Source organism: Leptodactylus fuscus, chromosome 5, assembly GCF_031893055.1.
Source record: "Leptodactylus fuscus isolate aLepFus1 chromosome 5, aLepFus1.hap2, whole genome shotgun sequence".
NCBI classification, from domain to species: domain Eukaryota; kingdom Metazoa; phylum Chordata; class Amphibia; order Anura; family Leptodactylidae; genus Leptodactylus; species Leptodactylus fuscus.
The window spans coordinates 139,898,314-139,913,322 of record NC_134269.1 but is presented as its reverse complement, the minus strand read 5'-3'; the positions used below and the strand labels follow the sequence as shown (position 1 = coordinate 139,913,322).

The window sequence follows — 15,009 nt, the reverse complement described above, 5'->3', positions numbered from 1 at the left end:
CAAAGTTGCTGCCACTTGGTGTCTCCCTTCTAGGGAATTTGCTATTTACCAGGATGAAACTAGGGAGATCCACCCTTCGCTCCTTCAAAATCAAGACTGATGCACATAAAGTGGAGGATACAGACTCTTCACACAGCTGATCAGTGTGGGATCCTGGGTATTAGACCCTCACCAATTTGTTGAGGACATGTCATCAATTGATAAGCCTGGAAAATTCATTTAGGGTCCAGAGAGGAAATGGCTCAGAAAAATTACTTATCAATATAGAACCTAATATAGTTGTACTTTGGTAGATCTTCATTTATATTTTCTTGAATGTCATCACAGCTACAGGACTTTCTACTCTAGGCTGTAATCCATATTACCACTATATGTACAATTCAGTTCACAACTACTATTCCTACTTATGATACTTACATCTTGAGTCCAAAAAGAGACCCCTGTAGATCGCCTTTTCTCCCTTGGCCGCCGTCTTTCTCTTATAGATTTGGACTGAGATTTGTCCTCTGAATCTCTTTCATCTTCTTTTTTCTCATCTAACAAAAAATACATCTCATTTGTAAGGATAAAGAATCGAAGTACAACAATGCATTAAATAAGAACCCATCACATTTCCTGACTTGCCAAATTACTAAATCCGTATCTGTACGTCTACCACGATAGGAAGATAACGCTGGGTTCACACCAGCGTTTGATCTCCGTTCTCAGGTTTCAGTCTTCTGCATGTAGAAGTACACGGACACAGAGAACTGCATGTCCGACTATGTCGGTTTAAAAAAAAAAAACAACAAAAAAAAAACGGTTTAGCTGCCGAGCGCATAAAACGCTCACCGTCGCTCACGGCCGGAGACTTTTCAAACCCATTCAAATTAATGGGCTTGAAACATGCCGGCAGGTTTCCGTCTCCTGCCCCTGTTTTGTGCTGGAAACGGAGACCTGCAGAACGGAGTACGGGCGCAGATGTGAATGAGCCCTTAATGAGAAATATTTGGGAGAATTATTAAAACTATTCAAATGCCAGGCTTGATTCTTCCACAAAATAAACCTATAACAATGCTGCAGCATCTCAGGATGTCCCATGTGCCAGAATTAAAATTGACCACACGTATATTAAACGTGATGAGTTACCAGGCAAAGAACTCTTCAAACTATGGTTTGGATTTTTTTGTTTAAGTTGCCCCATTTTAAGATTTTTTTTTTTTTTTTTAAACCTTCCAGGTCATTATCTATAATTAAAAGTTGTACGAATCCTTCCATTTTCGTCTTGGCTACTAACAGACTGGACATTTGCCAGTTTTGAGGAAAGATTTTTTTGTGTAGCAGTCTCCTCACTTACATGATTACACCTCTATAGATAACACCAATGACAGACCATTGCATCCAATATCTGTCACACAATACCTATTCCCCGACCCTGGACAATATGTCTAGAAAACTCTCCTATAGACATCAATGAGTCAGATCCAACCTATGGCCAAGGGACTGTTTTAAAAACATACCACTAAATTGCTATTAAAAACAGAAAAGGTAGTCAGGCAAGATGGCAGCACTTAATCATGTACAGAAAATATATTTGGTGAAGCATTTCCTCTCATGTCCTCAAAAATATGCGGTTTTATATGATGCCAGAAAGCAGACAGTGAGCTGAATTCAGCACACTGTCAGGTTTCCCAGTATGTGTCCCTGGGGCTGGAGATATTGGTGCTGTCAATTTTGGCACCAATATCTACCCACTGTCAGAAGGATGTTCCTCACAGCTCAGTGACATCACTGGACGGTAAGGAACAGGCTATGGATTCAGAGCACTAGCTACTTTCTAGTAATATATGAAACCGCATATTCATGAGCGCATGAAAAGTCCTCCTAAGCAAACAACTTCTATCAATGACTGATAAATGTGAGTGTCACGTCTGGAACATGCACCAATCACTAAGAATTAAAAAAAAAAAAAAAAAAAAAAAAAACTACCCTGGTTTCTCCAGACCCAAGTGCAGCCAGTTCCTTCCAATAACAGCTGTGTTCAGGTTTATAGAAATAGCTGAACTCACCAAGTTATGTGGTTTCAATAGCTTACAAAAAAAAAAGTGATTACCACAACATAGTAGAAAAAGTGAGCCTTGCTGTCTCTTCATGTCAAGTTATGGAAACAGCGCAGCTGACTGTTCTCTATGCTGTTCCTATTCCCTTCTAGAGACACGTGCGGTTCTCAGATGGTGGATTTGCCATCAATGTGGTGGAGCAACACCTTTAAGGGTTGAAAATGACAATACTTCTGTTACGCATGTTTCAAATGATTATTGCACATCCTTGCGTTTTACCTTTTTCTGGCTCTCTTGATGAAAACCTTGATAAGTTTGAGTAAGACGAAGAGAGTCCAGTGAGGCTGCTTGGCCGGTTTAACAAACTTGAGGAATATAAGGAACCTGTGGATGATGACAGTGATGGCGTGGACGATGATACAGCAGTAGTACTTGTCGATGATGGCTTATACCTCTGAAAAATTGGGAATAAATCAAAGCATGTTTTATACAATGTCACGGCTGATTAAAAGCACAAAACACTGCTGTTTTTCTAGCAAAGTAGAAAAAAAGGTAAACTGGGATGTGATCCTTAAATCAACTACAAGGGATGAAGTCTGCAGCATTTTATTTTCTTTATAGTTGTTTGTATACAGTGCTTAGTAAACCCTCTCTGCTAGTAGTGGGCAGAATAGCTTAGCTAGGGGGATGGGGGAGAAGCTAGTAGTGGACAGGATAGCTTAGCTAGGGAGACTGGGAAGGGGCTAGTAGTGGGCAGGATAGCTTAGCTAGGTAGACAGAGAGGGGAGTGTAACGGAGTGAGAAGGAAATAGTGTGGAAGGTACACAGGAAGCTACACAGCAGGAAGCTACACAGCAGGAAGTTACACCTCGTAAACAAATGTGGAGGATGCCAGCATCTCCCAAGGACACCCAAAAATCACTCAAACAATGCTAAAGGTATAGGACTGTACTTATTAACCCCTTTTAGTATTACCTACTACTACTGATGAGGAATAACATCAAAACTTAGTACAACCCCTTTAAGGCCTGGGTCACATAGGGCATACAAGGAAATTCAGCAGTAAGCTTCCCTACAAGATGCTGGGGCAAAAACACTCAAGTTTGGGTGATTTTGCTGTGGCTTAACTGTAGGTTTCAACCTATACAGTGCAAATTGAAAGACATGGGCGAAACCGGAAGGGGTAAATGACATGCTGAGCGTTTAAAATCTGCAGGTCTATTATGAGTTAGGGGTCTCAATAGTCACGTGCAGTCTGTGGACTCAAAAAACCTAACCTTTGTACGTTAGTCTTTCCTGACTGACCTTTTGTGCTCCCCCCACTGCCTACCCAGTTTTTCAATGAATCCAGAAGTACACCTTGAATTGGTCCTTGGTCCAGAATATGTGCACTTAAACCAAAGTATACTAACCCAGCTTTAGTAAAGAGCTGGCCAGGAACAGGGAGTACAGGAACATGACAAGTATAAAGGTTATTTCTTTATATCAGTTATGTACAGCATTAGGATAGCACTATTTGGGACACCTAACCACTGGGCCAGAAGAACATGTAGGTAATTTAATGCCCAGACAGGTTCTTTTTTAGAACTTGCAGAACAAGTTACTTGTGTCCAGTGGGTATCAGATTTAGCATGAAGTTGAGATTTGCTTTTCATCTACAGTGCAGCTACTGTAGCTCATAGTAGCCACCAGGGGTTTCGCAGCATCTCAACCATTACAACCACATTGTCTTGGGCACCGGCTTAAAGACCTTTTTTGAGCCAGGTACAATTTATTAACAAATAGCAGAAAACTGGGTGATTTTTGCAATATTCCCCTCACCAACCCCCAATGCTTCTATACTGACCTTCTACTTAAATGGCTTTTCCCATGAACATAGCCATACTGTCAGGAGAGGCGTCCCTCATAGCCCAGCTAGACTTTTAGAAACACCATTCTGACAGTGGGCTGAGATCGTTGCCGTTATAATGGCAAGGATATCTCCAGCTTCGGGGCACATAATGGGAAAGCCGGCAGTGCACTGAATTCAGCGCACTGCCGGCCTTAGGGCTCATTCACACTACGTAAACGCCAGCTTATTCTGAACGTAAAACACGTTCAGAATCAGCGGCGTATAAAGCAGTTCCATTCATTTCTATGGGAGCCGGCATATGAGCGCTCCCCATAGAAATGAATGGGCTGCTTTTTTCACTACGAGCACTCCCATTGAAGTGAATGGGAAGTGCCCGCTTGTACGGCTCTGAAGGAGCAGAGCTAGCCGTACACGTGGGCACTTCCCATTCACTTCAATGGGAGTGCTCGTAGTGAAAAAAGCAGCCCATTCATTTCTATGGGGAGCGCTCGTATGTCGGCCCCAATGGAACTGCTTTATACGCCGCTGATTCTGAACGTGTTTTACGTTAATAAGCTGGCGTTTACGTAGTGTGAATGAGCCCTTATAGCGGTATATAAAACAGCATGTGCCCAAGGACATATAAGGTCCTCTTTAAACATTTTTGCAAATATAAATAGATGAACATTTTGCTGAAGTGTCTAGATTTTTTTTTTCTAACCACCTTATTGGTGACAGTCTTTTGCCTTGATAGGTTGCATCATGAATGCAAAGAATTTTCTATAGTCTGGCCATGATCAAAAACCCAGCCATGACTTCCTTACTGTGGCCAGGTTATCTTCACTTGCAAAAACACAAAAGCAAACAGGGACAGTGAATGGAAACAAGTACAACCCAGCCATACTTAGGAAATCATGGCTGGGTCTGTGCCAGACTATACTTTGAAGCCTTGGAAGTTTAGAATGTTAGTAACTTGTGCAAGCTATCAATACATCATAAGTAGACTAGTTCTAGGGAAAGTCATGTAAAAGCTTATATCCCATTTTGCGTAACAAGTACCTCTTCCATAGTGCGGGAGAACCTATAACGATAATCATCATTTTTAATCTCTGCTTCCTTCTTTTCCTCTTGTTTTTCTTTATCTTGTTTCTCTTTTTCTTCGCTTTCCTGATCTTTTGTTTGAGTAGGGCGACTTCTGCCAATTGTTTTCTCTGCTTCCTGGAGGTCTGTTAATGTTACACCCTGCAAGACACAAGATATAAAGTTAATCAGAGTTTAGGTGGGTTTAAAACGCATTATTTCAGTCTAAAACTTAACAATATACTTAAACAGGCAGATTTAGAATGAGCAAGAAGTAGTAATAACCCTCCACCCCAATACACAGAAAAGCTGCAACACAAGGCAGCTAACTCTTCACCTGCTAGACTCGCCCAACAACTACATCACATTTTCACACTGCATGGCGTTTTACAACCCATGCCAGATTCTTCTGCGTACAACGTACTTAAAACTACATATCATCCTCCTAAACAAGGTAGTGCATATATTCATCTTAGTATAATTCATCTGTGCAGAGTAGCAATATTGATTTTATTATTTAAAAAGTATTGGGCATAGGAGCTATATGCTATATATAGCTCCTGATAATAGGATGGAATACCTGGGTAGATCTTCTGGACTGTCTTGCTTGTCTTGACCTTGCTTTTCTTTGGGACTCCGACTCTTCATCCCGAACTGGAGTGAGATATGACCTGGAAATAAGACACATAAGGAACGAATATTCATTACAAAATTCGCATTAATAGATGACGAATAAAAAAAAATAAATGACATGCCATTTGCAATTTCCATACAGTCCATTAATAGTGCATGCATGGCCTATTATACTATTGCGTAGGGGGGTGTTGGATGAACATTTTGTTACATACTTTATTAGCCTATTTTACTGCCCTTTAGCAAATATAGTTATAATGGACTGAACACCCCAGGGGCCACAATCTGACCACAACTTCTAAGGTCCTAATAGTATGTGTCAATACCATGTGAAGCGCAGCATGAAATGATGTTACTATTCCCCCACTGGAAGAGAGGTTACTTAAATTGAGATCATGACATAAGGAGCAAAATAGTGAGCAAAAGCATAATTAAAGGGATAAAAAAAAAAATGCAGCAAAAACCATTTTACCGTTATGACAAGCTTTCATTACACATCACATTGGGCAATTATTTATAACTATACGATCACTACACAAATCTGTAGAGAGAACAAACAATATGGCGAGACAAGAGAAGACAGACTCATGCAACAAATGTACACACCTGCGTCTTTCCCTGACCTCCGCTGTGGAAGGAACAGTGCCAGTGGAAGTCGTGGTCATAGATGTGTAAGTAGTGGTGGGGTTTACAACAGTTGGTGCAACTGGAATGGTGACTGCTGTAGGGACAGTATCCTTGTCTTTTTCAGAGCTATCGTCTGCCCACAAACGGTTTGAGGTACTAAAACATTGCAAGTAGCAACACACAAAGGAAAGAGCAAACACACAATGAAAGCCAATACTATAAAGCACAATCACATTTGCAAGCAATTAAAAAAGTGTGCTTATACAAAGAGTATGCCATAAGAAGGCACAGTGATAGTCACAGAAGAATGGCAAGGGATCTCCAGGCTAAGACAATTTCTTGAAGATTTTCAACAAAAATCCTAAACTTAAAAATACTGCAAAATCAGAATTTTAAAAAAGCGGGTGATCCAGCTCCTATTTTAACCCCTGCAGAGACTAAAAATAACACACACTGTATTACTTACCTCTCTGCTCAAGTGCCCGATGTTCCTGCCCATTGGGTCACATGTGATTGATGCAGCCAATCAGTAGCACAGAGCTAAGCTCACTGACTGGCTGTATAGCTCACATGCAGGCAGAATGACAACAAAGAGCAGGGAAATGAACAGTATCTCTGCTGGAGCCCTGTCAAATGGAGCACAGAGTATGTAGAGTTTGTTATTTTAAGGCTCTGCATGGGTTAAAGTAGGTATCGAAACATCCCATTAAAGAGCTTATCTGGTTTAAAAAAGAAAGAAATGGATGGCTCTCTTTAATATAGATCAGTATTCAACTGGTGGGGTCTGACTCAGGCCACAAGTATGGCATCACATTAATTGTTAACCTGGCACAGCATTTAGCAGTCGCAGTGCATGGAATTGCACAGATTTTTAATTTTTTTTTTAAAGAATGAGGGGGTTGCAAGCTCCACCGCATAGGAGTTGCCAAATCCATATCACTTCCTTCTCTAGAGCCATTGGCTGAATATGACCTTCCCATCTCCTGCACGCACTCTGCATATAATACTGGTAATACTGAGAGCCCTCTGCTCCACTCCAGATACTACTCCCCAAAACTGGTCCAAATGCAAGAGGAAAAGAGATACAAATGGAGCAGACTAGTCTAGATATTACCAGTATTACGTGCAGAATGTATGCAGAATAGGCCTGAGACATGAAGCTTCAGACAATAGCCGTAGTCTATTAAGGGCTCGTTCACATCTGCACCCGGGACTCCGTTCTGCAGGTTTCCGTTTCCTGCACAAAACAGGGGAAGGAGACGGAAACCTGCCAACATGTTTCAAGCCCATTCATTTGAATGGGCTTGAAAAGTCTCCGGCCGTAAGCGCCGGTGAGCGTTTTATGCGCTCCGCAGCGAAACAGGTTTTTTTAAACCAGACACAGAGTCGGACATGCAGTACTCTGTGTCCGGTTTAAAAAAGAAAGAAAAAAACAAAAAAAACAAAACACGTTTGGCCGCGAAGCGCATAAAACGCTCACCGGCACTCACAGCTGGACTCGGCGTGACAGGTTTCTGTCTTCTGCATGCAGAAGCTGGAAACCTGAAAACTGAGATCGAACGCTGGTGTGAACCCAGCCTAAGTGATGTCATTTGATTAAGCCATTTTGTTATTTTCTGTGGTGTTAGGAAAAATTTCACAAGTGGCAGATTTGTTACAAAAATTTCTGTCATTTTTCTGATTGAATGTTGCAAAATTCCTTGCTGCCAAAACAAACTTAAGTGTTTATAGCTAATTTATAGTTGCAGAAATTTATACAACAGATCTGCCATGTGTGAAGACATCAGGGTTGCAGACTCTTCTCCCTGTATTGGGGTCGCAAGATTGACATAGACAATATTGGATGTGATGCAGAAGGAGACAAACACGGCTAGGTGCTTCACTGAACATGTGGTGAAGACATCTTATATAACCTTTGTTTTTCTTCCAATTATGGAATTTCTCAAAGTGAATGCACACAAGGGGCCATGCGGTTATATTCTAAAAAGTTGGCCTTCCATCAGGAGGATTCCGCCTAAGCGCCCGTTTACACAGTGGAAACCTTTTCCACTGTGTGAGTTCTTCATGTGGTATCCTACTCCTGATTAGGACTGAATGAATGGGCCTAATCAGGAGAGAGCTACCGCACAAGCTACCCAAGGGGTATCTATCTATAATGAGCACTTTTATTCACAGTACTAGTGACTTTTGTGTCTAGAGTTGGTGGGTGAATTGACTGAGCAGTGGGGTGGGAGCACACTCCATCGACGGTAGCTCCTGTATCAATAGAATATACTTTTCTGCCTCAGTTGGTTCCAAGCAGTATATGTCAGTTAGGGATCTATGTAAAGCATTTTAGGCAATTGAGCTGGTCCCGATAGCTATCTTGCTAGGCATTGGTTGTGAAGCAGTGGTTTGTTCATTTCACTGCCCTTACTAGGGTATCTCCCTATACCTTCTACATGGATAGCTTCATCAATCTCTTGGGTGAGGTTGGTGGGTATTGGTTTAATACTAGTTGGGCTTTTTACCCCAGGCACCGGGCCTATGACAGATAGACTATGGTCATTTGTGTATGGGTATTTGCAGGAAAAATTGTGACTGATTCAGAAACACTTAGGATATAGCATACAATGGATGTGCGCTATAATCAGTGATGCCATATGGATGAGTCGTATATTAAGGAGAACAGATTATCTGCAATATAGCAAGGTGTGGACTGAAGCATACACAATATACCACAGTTGATATGGCTATACCTATTAAGGTAGATTAAGAGACTTTAGATAAAATATGTATTGCATTTGATGCATATGATATATATGTCTATATGTTTGGTTTGAAGACTTAGTTGAAAAATAGCATTGCTGTGTTTCTTTATTGAAGTCTGTAATTATGAAGATTGCCTGGAGTTATGGCTTAAAGAGAACCTTTACCCACCTCCAGGATCAGCCCTGACATCACTGAGCACTACGCCGAAAACCTTCCCATGCTCAGTATGCGCCTGCCTGTACTACTACAGTACTGCAGGAGCATACTGAGCATGCACAGGATTTTGGCCAGGCACTCAATGATGTCAAGGCTAATGATGCACCACACCAAAATCCCGCGCATGCATCACAAAAGCAGCATACTGGGGATTTTGATGTAGCGCTCACTGACATTAATATACCAGTGGTTTACAGAGGCTGGGAGAGGTGAGACTTCCTTTAAAGCAATGTTGTACTTTGATTTAATATATAAATTTGAGATATTTAAAACAACCAGATGATTATGAGGAAATTAATAAATGAGTACCTGCTTGATAAGCCTGAAGAACCTATGGTACTCCTTGAAGTACTAATAGTGTTAGACAGACTTCGTGTTAGCCCAGAAGAGGTAATAGTTGGTGTAGACCCAGATGTAGTACTTGGAACACTGGAACTTATGAGATCGTCTTGTCTTCTACCAAAGGAGCCACTGATTGAAAAAAATACCAGAAGTTACAATTCCACACAGAGTTAAAGAAATAGATTAAATTCCCATAAAAGGTGTAACTGGGTTGGCTTGTGTGTTATTTCACCCCTTACTAACTACTGTGGCTAAAGCCAAGCTATTAATTCTGCATATTTACAGCAATTTAATCAATTGCGGTCATCAATGCAACTTACAAGGCGTTATGCATGTAGCTATTAACACAACAGCCCTCAACCTTAGACTGACCCATAAACCTTAATGCACATTATTTCAACAAGGGAAGAGAAATTAACAATTCAAAAGGTCTTCTCATCTCAGACATTTCCATCCATCTACACAGATACACTAGTAATTTCTGTTATAAGTCTCTGGAGGTGCCTCAGCACCACCCCGTTGCTTCATTGAAAAGGTGAGAGGTAGGGAAAGAGTTAACCACATAAATGGTTTCATTCCATTTAAGATGCTAGTTTATTTTTGTTTTTAAATACACATCTGGCCATTGTTTTTGAACCTGTACTGAACTCCTTATGGGGAAAAACGAGGGAAAAAAATAGTTTAAACGCTCATGTTTGTAAACAATAGTTTAGTTCTACTTGGACCTTCATGCAATAGTATGCAGTTTTCTACATTTACTACGGAATGAGTCTGCTAATTTTACTTTAGAAAAGGGTTTTGTTACCACATCTACTTCTACATACCTTCTTTGATAGCTGGTATTTAAAATTTCATTGACAGAACTGTTTTTCTTCACATCGTCCTCCCATCTTCTTCTTGTATAGGATCCACCAAGGCGTGACAGCCCAAAAGAAGATTCTCTGTGAATAAACACACAACCAGAATGGCATTGAAATTCTGTGACACTAATATAACACAAAAAATGTATTTTATGACTCATTTCCTTACGTGGATATCAACAAGTTAGATTCTGCGCACATCAGTACTGTAGTTTCTAATAACATAAATCAATGTCAAAGACTTACCAATAGGGTTCAAGTTCTGCTGATATGGTATTGTCTATAGAATGGCCTATCAAATCACAAGACCTGGAGCCCTGACTCCCTCCCCCAATTTGAATTGTGCAGCTGTCATGCATGCACACTCCACTTGAAACATGGTAGACTCTGGCCTTTTGTTCATGTGAACTTGCTACTATAGGAAACACACATTAATACTGAGGCCCCACATTGCGGAAACGCAGCTTCTTTTGTTGCAGTTTTTTTTTTTTTTAAGCCAAAGCCAAGCTTGGATTGGGAATTAGAAAGAAGTATAAGAGCTTCCAATACATTTCCCACTAGCTTCTGTGTGTTGTTGGTGTCAATGACCCGCCTATATTCAGCAAATTGCTGCAGTCTATGGTCCCTATAATGGAACCTATTATTTAGAAATAGATGTAACCCATCACTGTAATCCTGTCTGATAAAGAGATGACTACTAAGAAGTGATCTCTATAGAACACAGTGTCAGTCTAAAACAAGGTTAGGTGGTTTGACAATTGAATAGGAGCGGAAAGAGCCAGAAAGTCTCAACACAGGAGTTCCCTACTTCCAGCTCTGTACATTCTGTAGCTCAACCTGCCTCAGTTCCCAACAACAGTTGATGTCAGATATACAATCCGCTCAACAATCCAAGACTGACAACCTATCCTAAGAATAGGTCATCAATCGCTAAAGTTTTTTCTTTACTTTTATAGCACCATCATATTCTGCAGCATTTTACACAGTCAGTGATTGTCCCATATAGAGCTCACAATCTACATTCCCTATCAGTATGTTTCTTTGGATTGTGGGAAGAAGCTCAAGCAAACATGGGGAAAACAAACTATGGGTTGGGACCCAAAGCAAAAGGTATTTACTGTATATTCATAGATTTAGAAGAACTGCTAAAATTTTGATAATTAGTTAGAAAATAAAAGCTATAAATTACCTATTCTCTTTTTCTTCTATGTCAGAAGTACTAGCAAGCCGCCTTGGTATCGTTGGAGCAACATATGCTAGCCTGGTTCCTCTAGCATCTTTCTCCTAAAAACAAGCAAAAAGATTAAAAACAAAAAGGACTAGCATAAAACACCCACTTTTTCTATAAATCTTACAGTAGCAGACATAAAAAAGCCTTCAATATTAAGAAAAACTGGTCTTATTTATGGCATGAATTTTATTTTTAACGTTATTCTATTGCATATGACACAGAGAACCCAATATTCGTGCATTATTCTGCAAAACCCCAATATATTTTTGATAACCTCATACCTATATAACCACAGTTGTACATGTCATTGCATTCATTATATATCACATGTCTGAAAGTGCTGTTCTACAGCTATGAACACAGGTATAAAAGTCTTACCACATACAGATGTACCGTATGTTTTGGACTGCAAGACGCACTTTTTTTTCCCCTCAAATTTTGGAAGAATATTAGGGTGCGTGTTATAGTCTGAACGTGGACTATAGGGGTTCCCGGAGGAGCGGAAGTGAAGCATCGCCACGCTCCTGCTGGACTCCTGCAGCGGCAGGAGTGAAGCGATGCTGCGGCCCTGGCACCTGTGTCAGTGGCTAAAACCCTCCCCGGCATCCGCCGTTCTATTACAGCAGATGCTGGGTCTGTAAGAATAATGGCGGCCGCTCTGCTACAGAGCGGCCGCCATATTATTATTATTTATTACGCTTACTTATATAGCGCCATCATATTCTGCAGCTCTTTACAGATATTATCAGTCACTGTCCCATATAGGGCTCACAATTTACAGTCCCTATCAGTATGTCTTTGGTGTGTGGGAGGAAACCGGAGTACCTGGAGGAAACCCACGCAAACACGGGGAGAACATACAAACACCTTGCAGATGTTGCCCTTGGCAGGATTTGAACCTAGAACTCCAGTGCTGCAAGGCTACAGTGCTAACCACTGAGCCACCGTGCTGCCCAATGCCATAGCAACCGGGTCTCCGCTGTAACTCTACAGCGGAGTCTAACCATTTGTCTCTGACCCTTTCTGTAGTGGGGTGAAGATTGCACAATACCTATGTGAAGTGTACACTGCTGTATACCAGTCGGCAGACTATCCCTTGCCTTAGCCCTACACCTATGGAGCTATAGCATACATAAAACATTAATGTGAAGGACTCAAATTAGTGTATTGGCCCCTTCATTCTTTACACTGCTTTCATATCCCTGCTATATATACACTTGGTAACAGAATCGCAGGGTATTGAATATTTGCCCGTTAAAGAACAAAGTTACAAACCCAAAAAACACAACTATCGCAATTGTGTACAACAATGTAAGGAAACCTCAAACTCTTGATCCAGCTGACCAAAAGACATGACAACTTTTGAGCCCGACGAACTTTTGAACCCATTTGTCAATAAAGTCTTCAAAAGCAGATCAGAAAAAGCATTATACCTAAACATTCGTCTCCAGATAGACCATACCTTTTCTTTATTGTCTAGGGTAGAAGAAAGTCTAGGACTTGAAGCTGAACGCATGACCCCGGTGAAGTCCCTCTCCTTTTGACCTTCCTTGGATGCAGTAATCTCAGATAATGCACCATAACTCCCAGTCTTGCGCAGTCCTAGTCGCCAGGAAGCTGGAGATTCATCCTTCCTTTCTTCTTCCTTAGGAGAGATTTTGGTTGCGGGAGTAGGTAACTGTAAGTACAAGCATTGAACCCATGACTTACTCCTATGTATATACTGTTACTCAAAAAATCCCAACACCAAAGCAATCATTTGTGAAATTTCCAAAGGCATTTGATCAAGTTATGCAGCTTGAGCTTCAATGATAGAAGGATTGTACGTCATAGTCTTGGGGGGAGGAGACATTTGATTAAATAACCCAAGTGTGAATCTCAATGGGGTTAAAATATCACTGAAAACAAAAAGCACACAGGAAAACATGTTAATAGTAATAAAATGATGGGGGGAAAAAAACACCCATTGTTGAAACCAAATAGATTCACTATAAAAGTTAGACAAAAGTCATAGAATACAGCATATAACGCAGATACAGGATTAACATTTGTAAGTTTAAGACCATGCACAGTGATGTAAATCTGATTAAGATACAGCCTGTAACCACAGCCAAATACGCACACTATTTCCTCACCAGAGTTTTGTCACCTTTACTTGGCACAAGGACAATGCCAGTTTTGCGCAAGCCCTGTCTCCATGAATTAGGTTGTGCGGAATCCACCACTGGCATGAAAGGTGCAATGAAATCATACTGAACCCAAGATAAGCAAGATAGAATGAGAAGGAAAGCATAGCATGAGAAAATGAAAACTAGTTTATCTTTCTGATTTATATAGTTACAGAAGCTGATGTCTTGGTTTAGCGAGTCATAGAGTATCATAAAATAGAGGGGAGGGTGTGTGCGTGCGTTTGTGCGTGTGTGTAGGCAACACCCTGGACCCCCACTGATCAAAACTAGATACCACCTTTAACTTTTGATAATAAAAAAAAATAAAAAAGAAAAAAGATTGAGGTCATATTTAGATCCAGCATAAAAAGAAAAAAAAAGTTCCTCATAGTTCATTAAGAAAACCCGTTTATATGTCGTATTAGGGCACACATTTTACAGAGGGTTTCCTGTAAAGGACTGCTATCAAGTGCCAGAACAAGGAGCCACACTGTACGAGGAGCTGATGTTGTAGCATACATCAGTCCCTATTACACTGATGGCTACCCAGCTGCATGGCCTCCATGTACCGCTTCTATCCCCCTGCAGCAGTTGTCTGGCCACAGCTTTCCACAGAAAATAAACTGTTTGCTAGGACCCCTGGAGATCAATCTATTTTGAAGGGGTTTTCTGACTGTTTCCCTGGGGGCTGTTGCATACTGTTTGTGTACAGGTTATTAGTGAAGCAGCAGCAGTCACCTAAAGAAACAGAACATATGTCAAAGCTTGAGCAGAAGAAATAGAAACAGACACCAAAAAATGTTATCCAACAACCCCTTTAAGGACCAGCCAATTTGTGTTTAGGAGTTTCGGTTTTACCTTCCAAGAGCCATAATGTTTTATTTTTTCCATTCAGAGTGGTATGTTTTCAGGGGTTTAGGTTTTACTTCACCACAGCTCCTTTTAACCTCTTCCCCATCAGAGCCATTTCACAATTTTGAATTTTTGCTTTTTCACGCCCCACTCTTCAAAAGCCAGAGCTGTATGAAGGTACATTAGGGGGAATTGAGCATTCGCTGTATGCCAGTTTACAGATGATACTGAGGTACACATTTGGCACAAGGGACCTTTCTTGGGCCAAATGTGAGCCTCAAGCCCAAATACACACCTCGTTCGCTGGATTCTCAAAAGTGGAAAGTGCAGGGCAAGCCGAGGAGGGGATGCTTCTGCTAGATTTCTTAATAGTTTACAA

At 40.9% G+C, this 15,009-nt stretch overlaps 1 protein-coding gene across 7 annotated transcripts in view; it reads right to left on the bottom strand.

Moving 5' to 3' along the window:
- PPP1R12A (protein phosphatase 1 regulatory subunit 12A) overlaps positions 1-15,009 on the bottom strand; it is a 77,531-nt gene that overhangs the window by 24,129 nt on the left and 38,393 nt on the right. For 4 of the 7 annotated variants that reach the window (XM_075274321.1, XM_075274322.1, XM_075274318.1 and 1 more), the window contains exons 10-18: positions 13,073-13,288; positions 11,569-11,663; positions 10,344-10,460; positions 9,487-9,648; positions 6,190-6,366; positions 5,531-5,621; positions 4,930-5,112; positions 2,319-2,493; positions 418-536 (exon numbers count right to left, since the gene is read on the bottom strand). In XM_075274321.1, the coding sequence (XP_075130422.1) occupies positions 418-536; positions 2,319-2,493; positions 4,930-5,112; positions 5,531-5,621; positions 6,190-6,366; positions 9,487-9,648; positions 10,344-10,460; positions 11,569-11,663; positions 13,073-13,288 (1,335 nt within the window). Of the gene's footprint in view, positions 1-417; positions 537-2,318; positions 2,494-4,929; positions 5,113-5,530; positions 5,622-6,189; positions 6,367-9,486; positions 9,649-10,343; positions 10,461-11,568; positions 11,664-13,072; positions 13,289-13,745; positions 13,863-15,009 lie in introns of all 7 variants that reach the window. The other 3 variants (XM_075274324.1, XM_075274320.1, XM_075274323.1) reach the window with 3 other exon arrangements.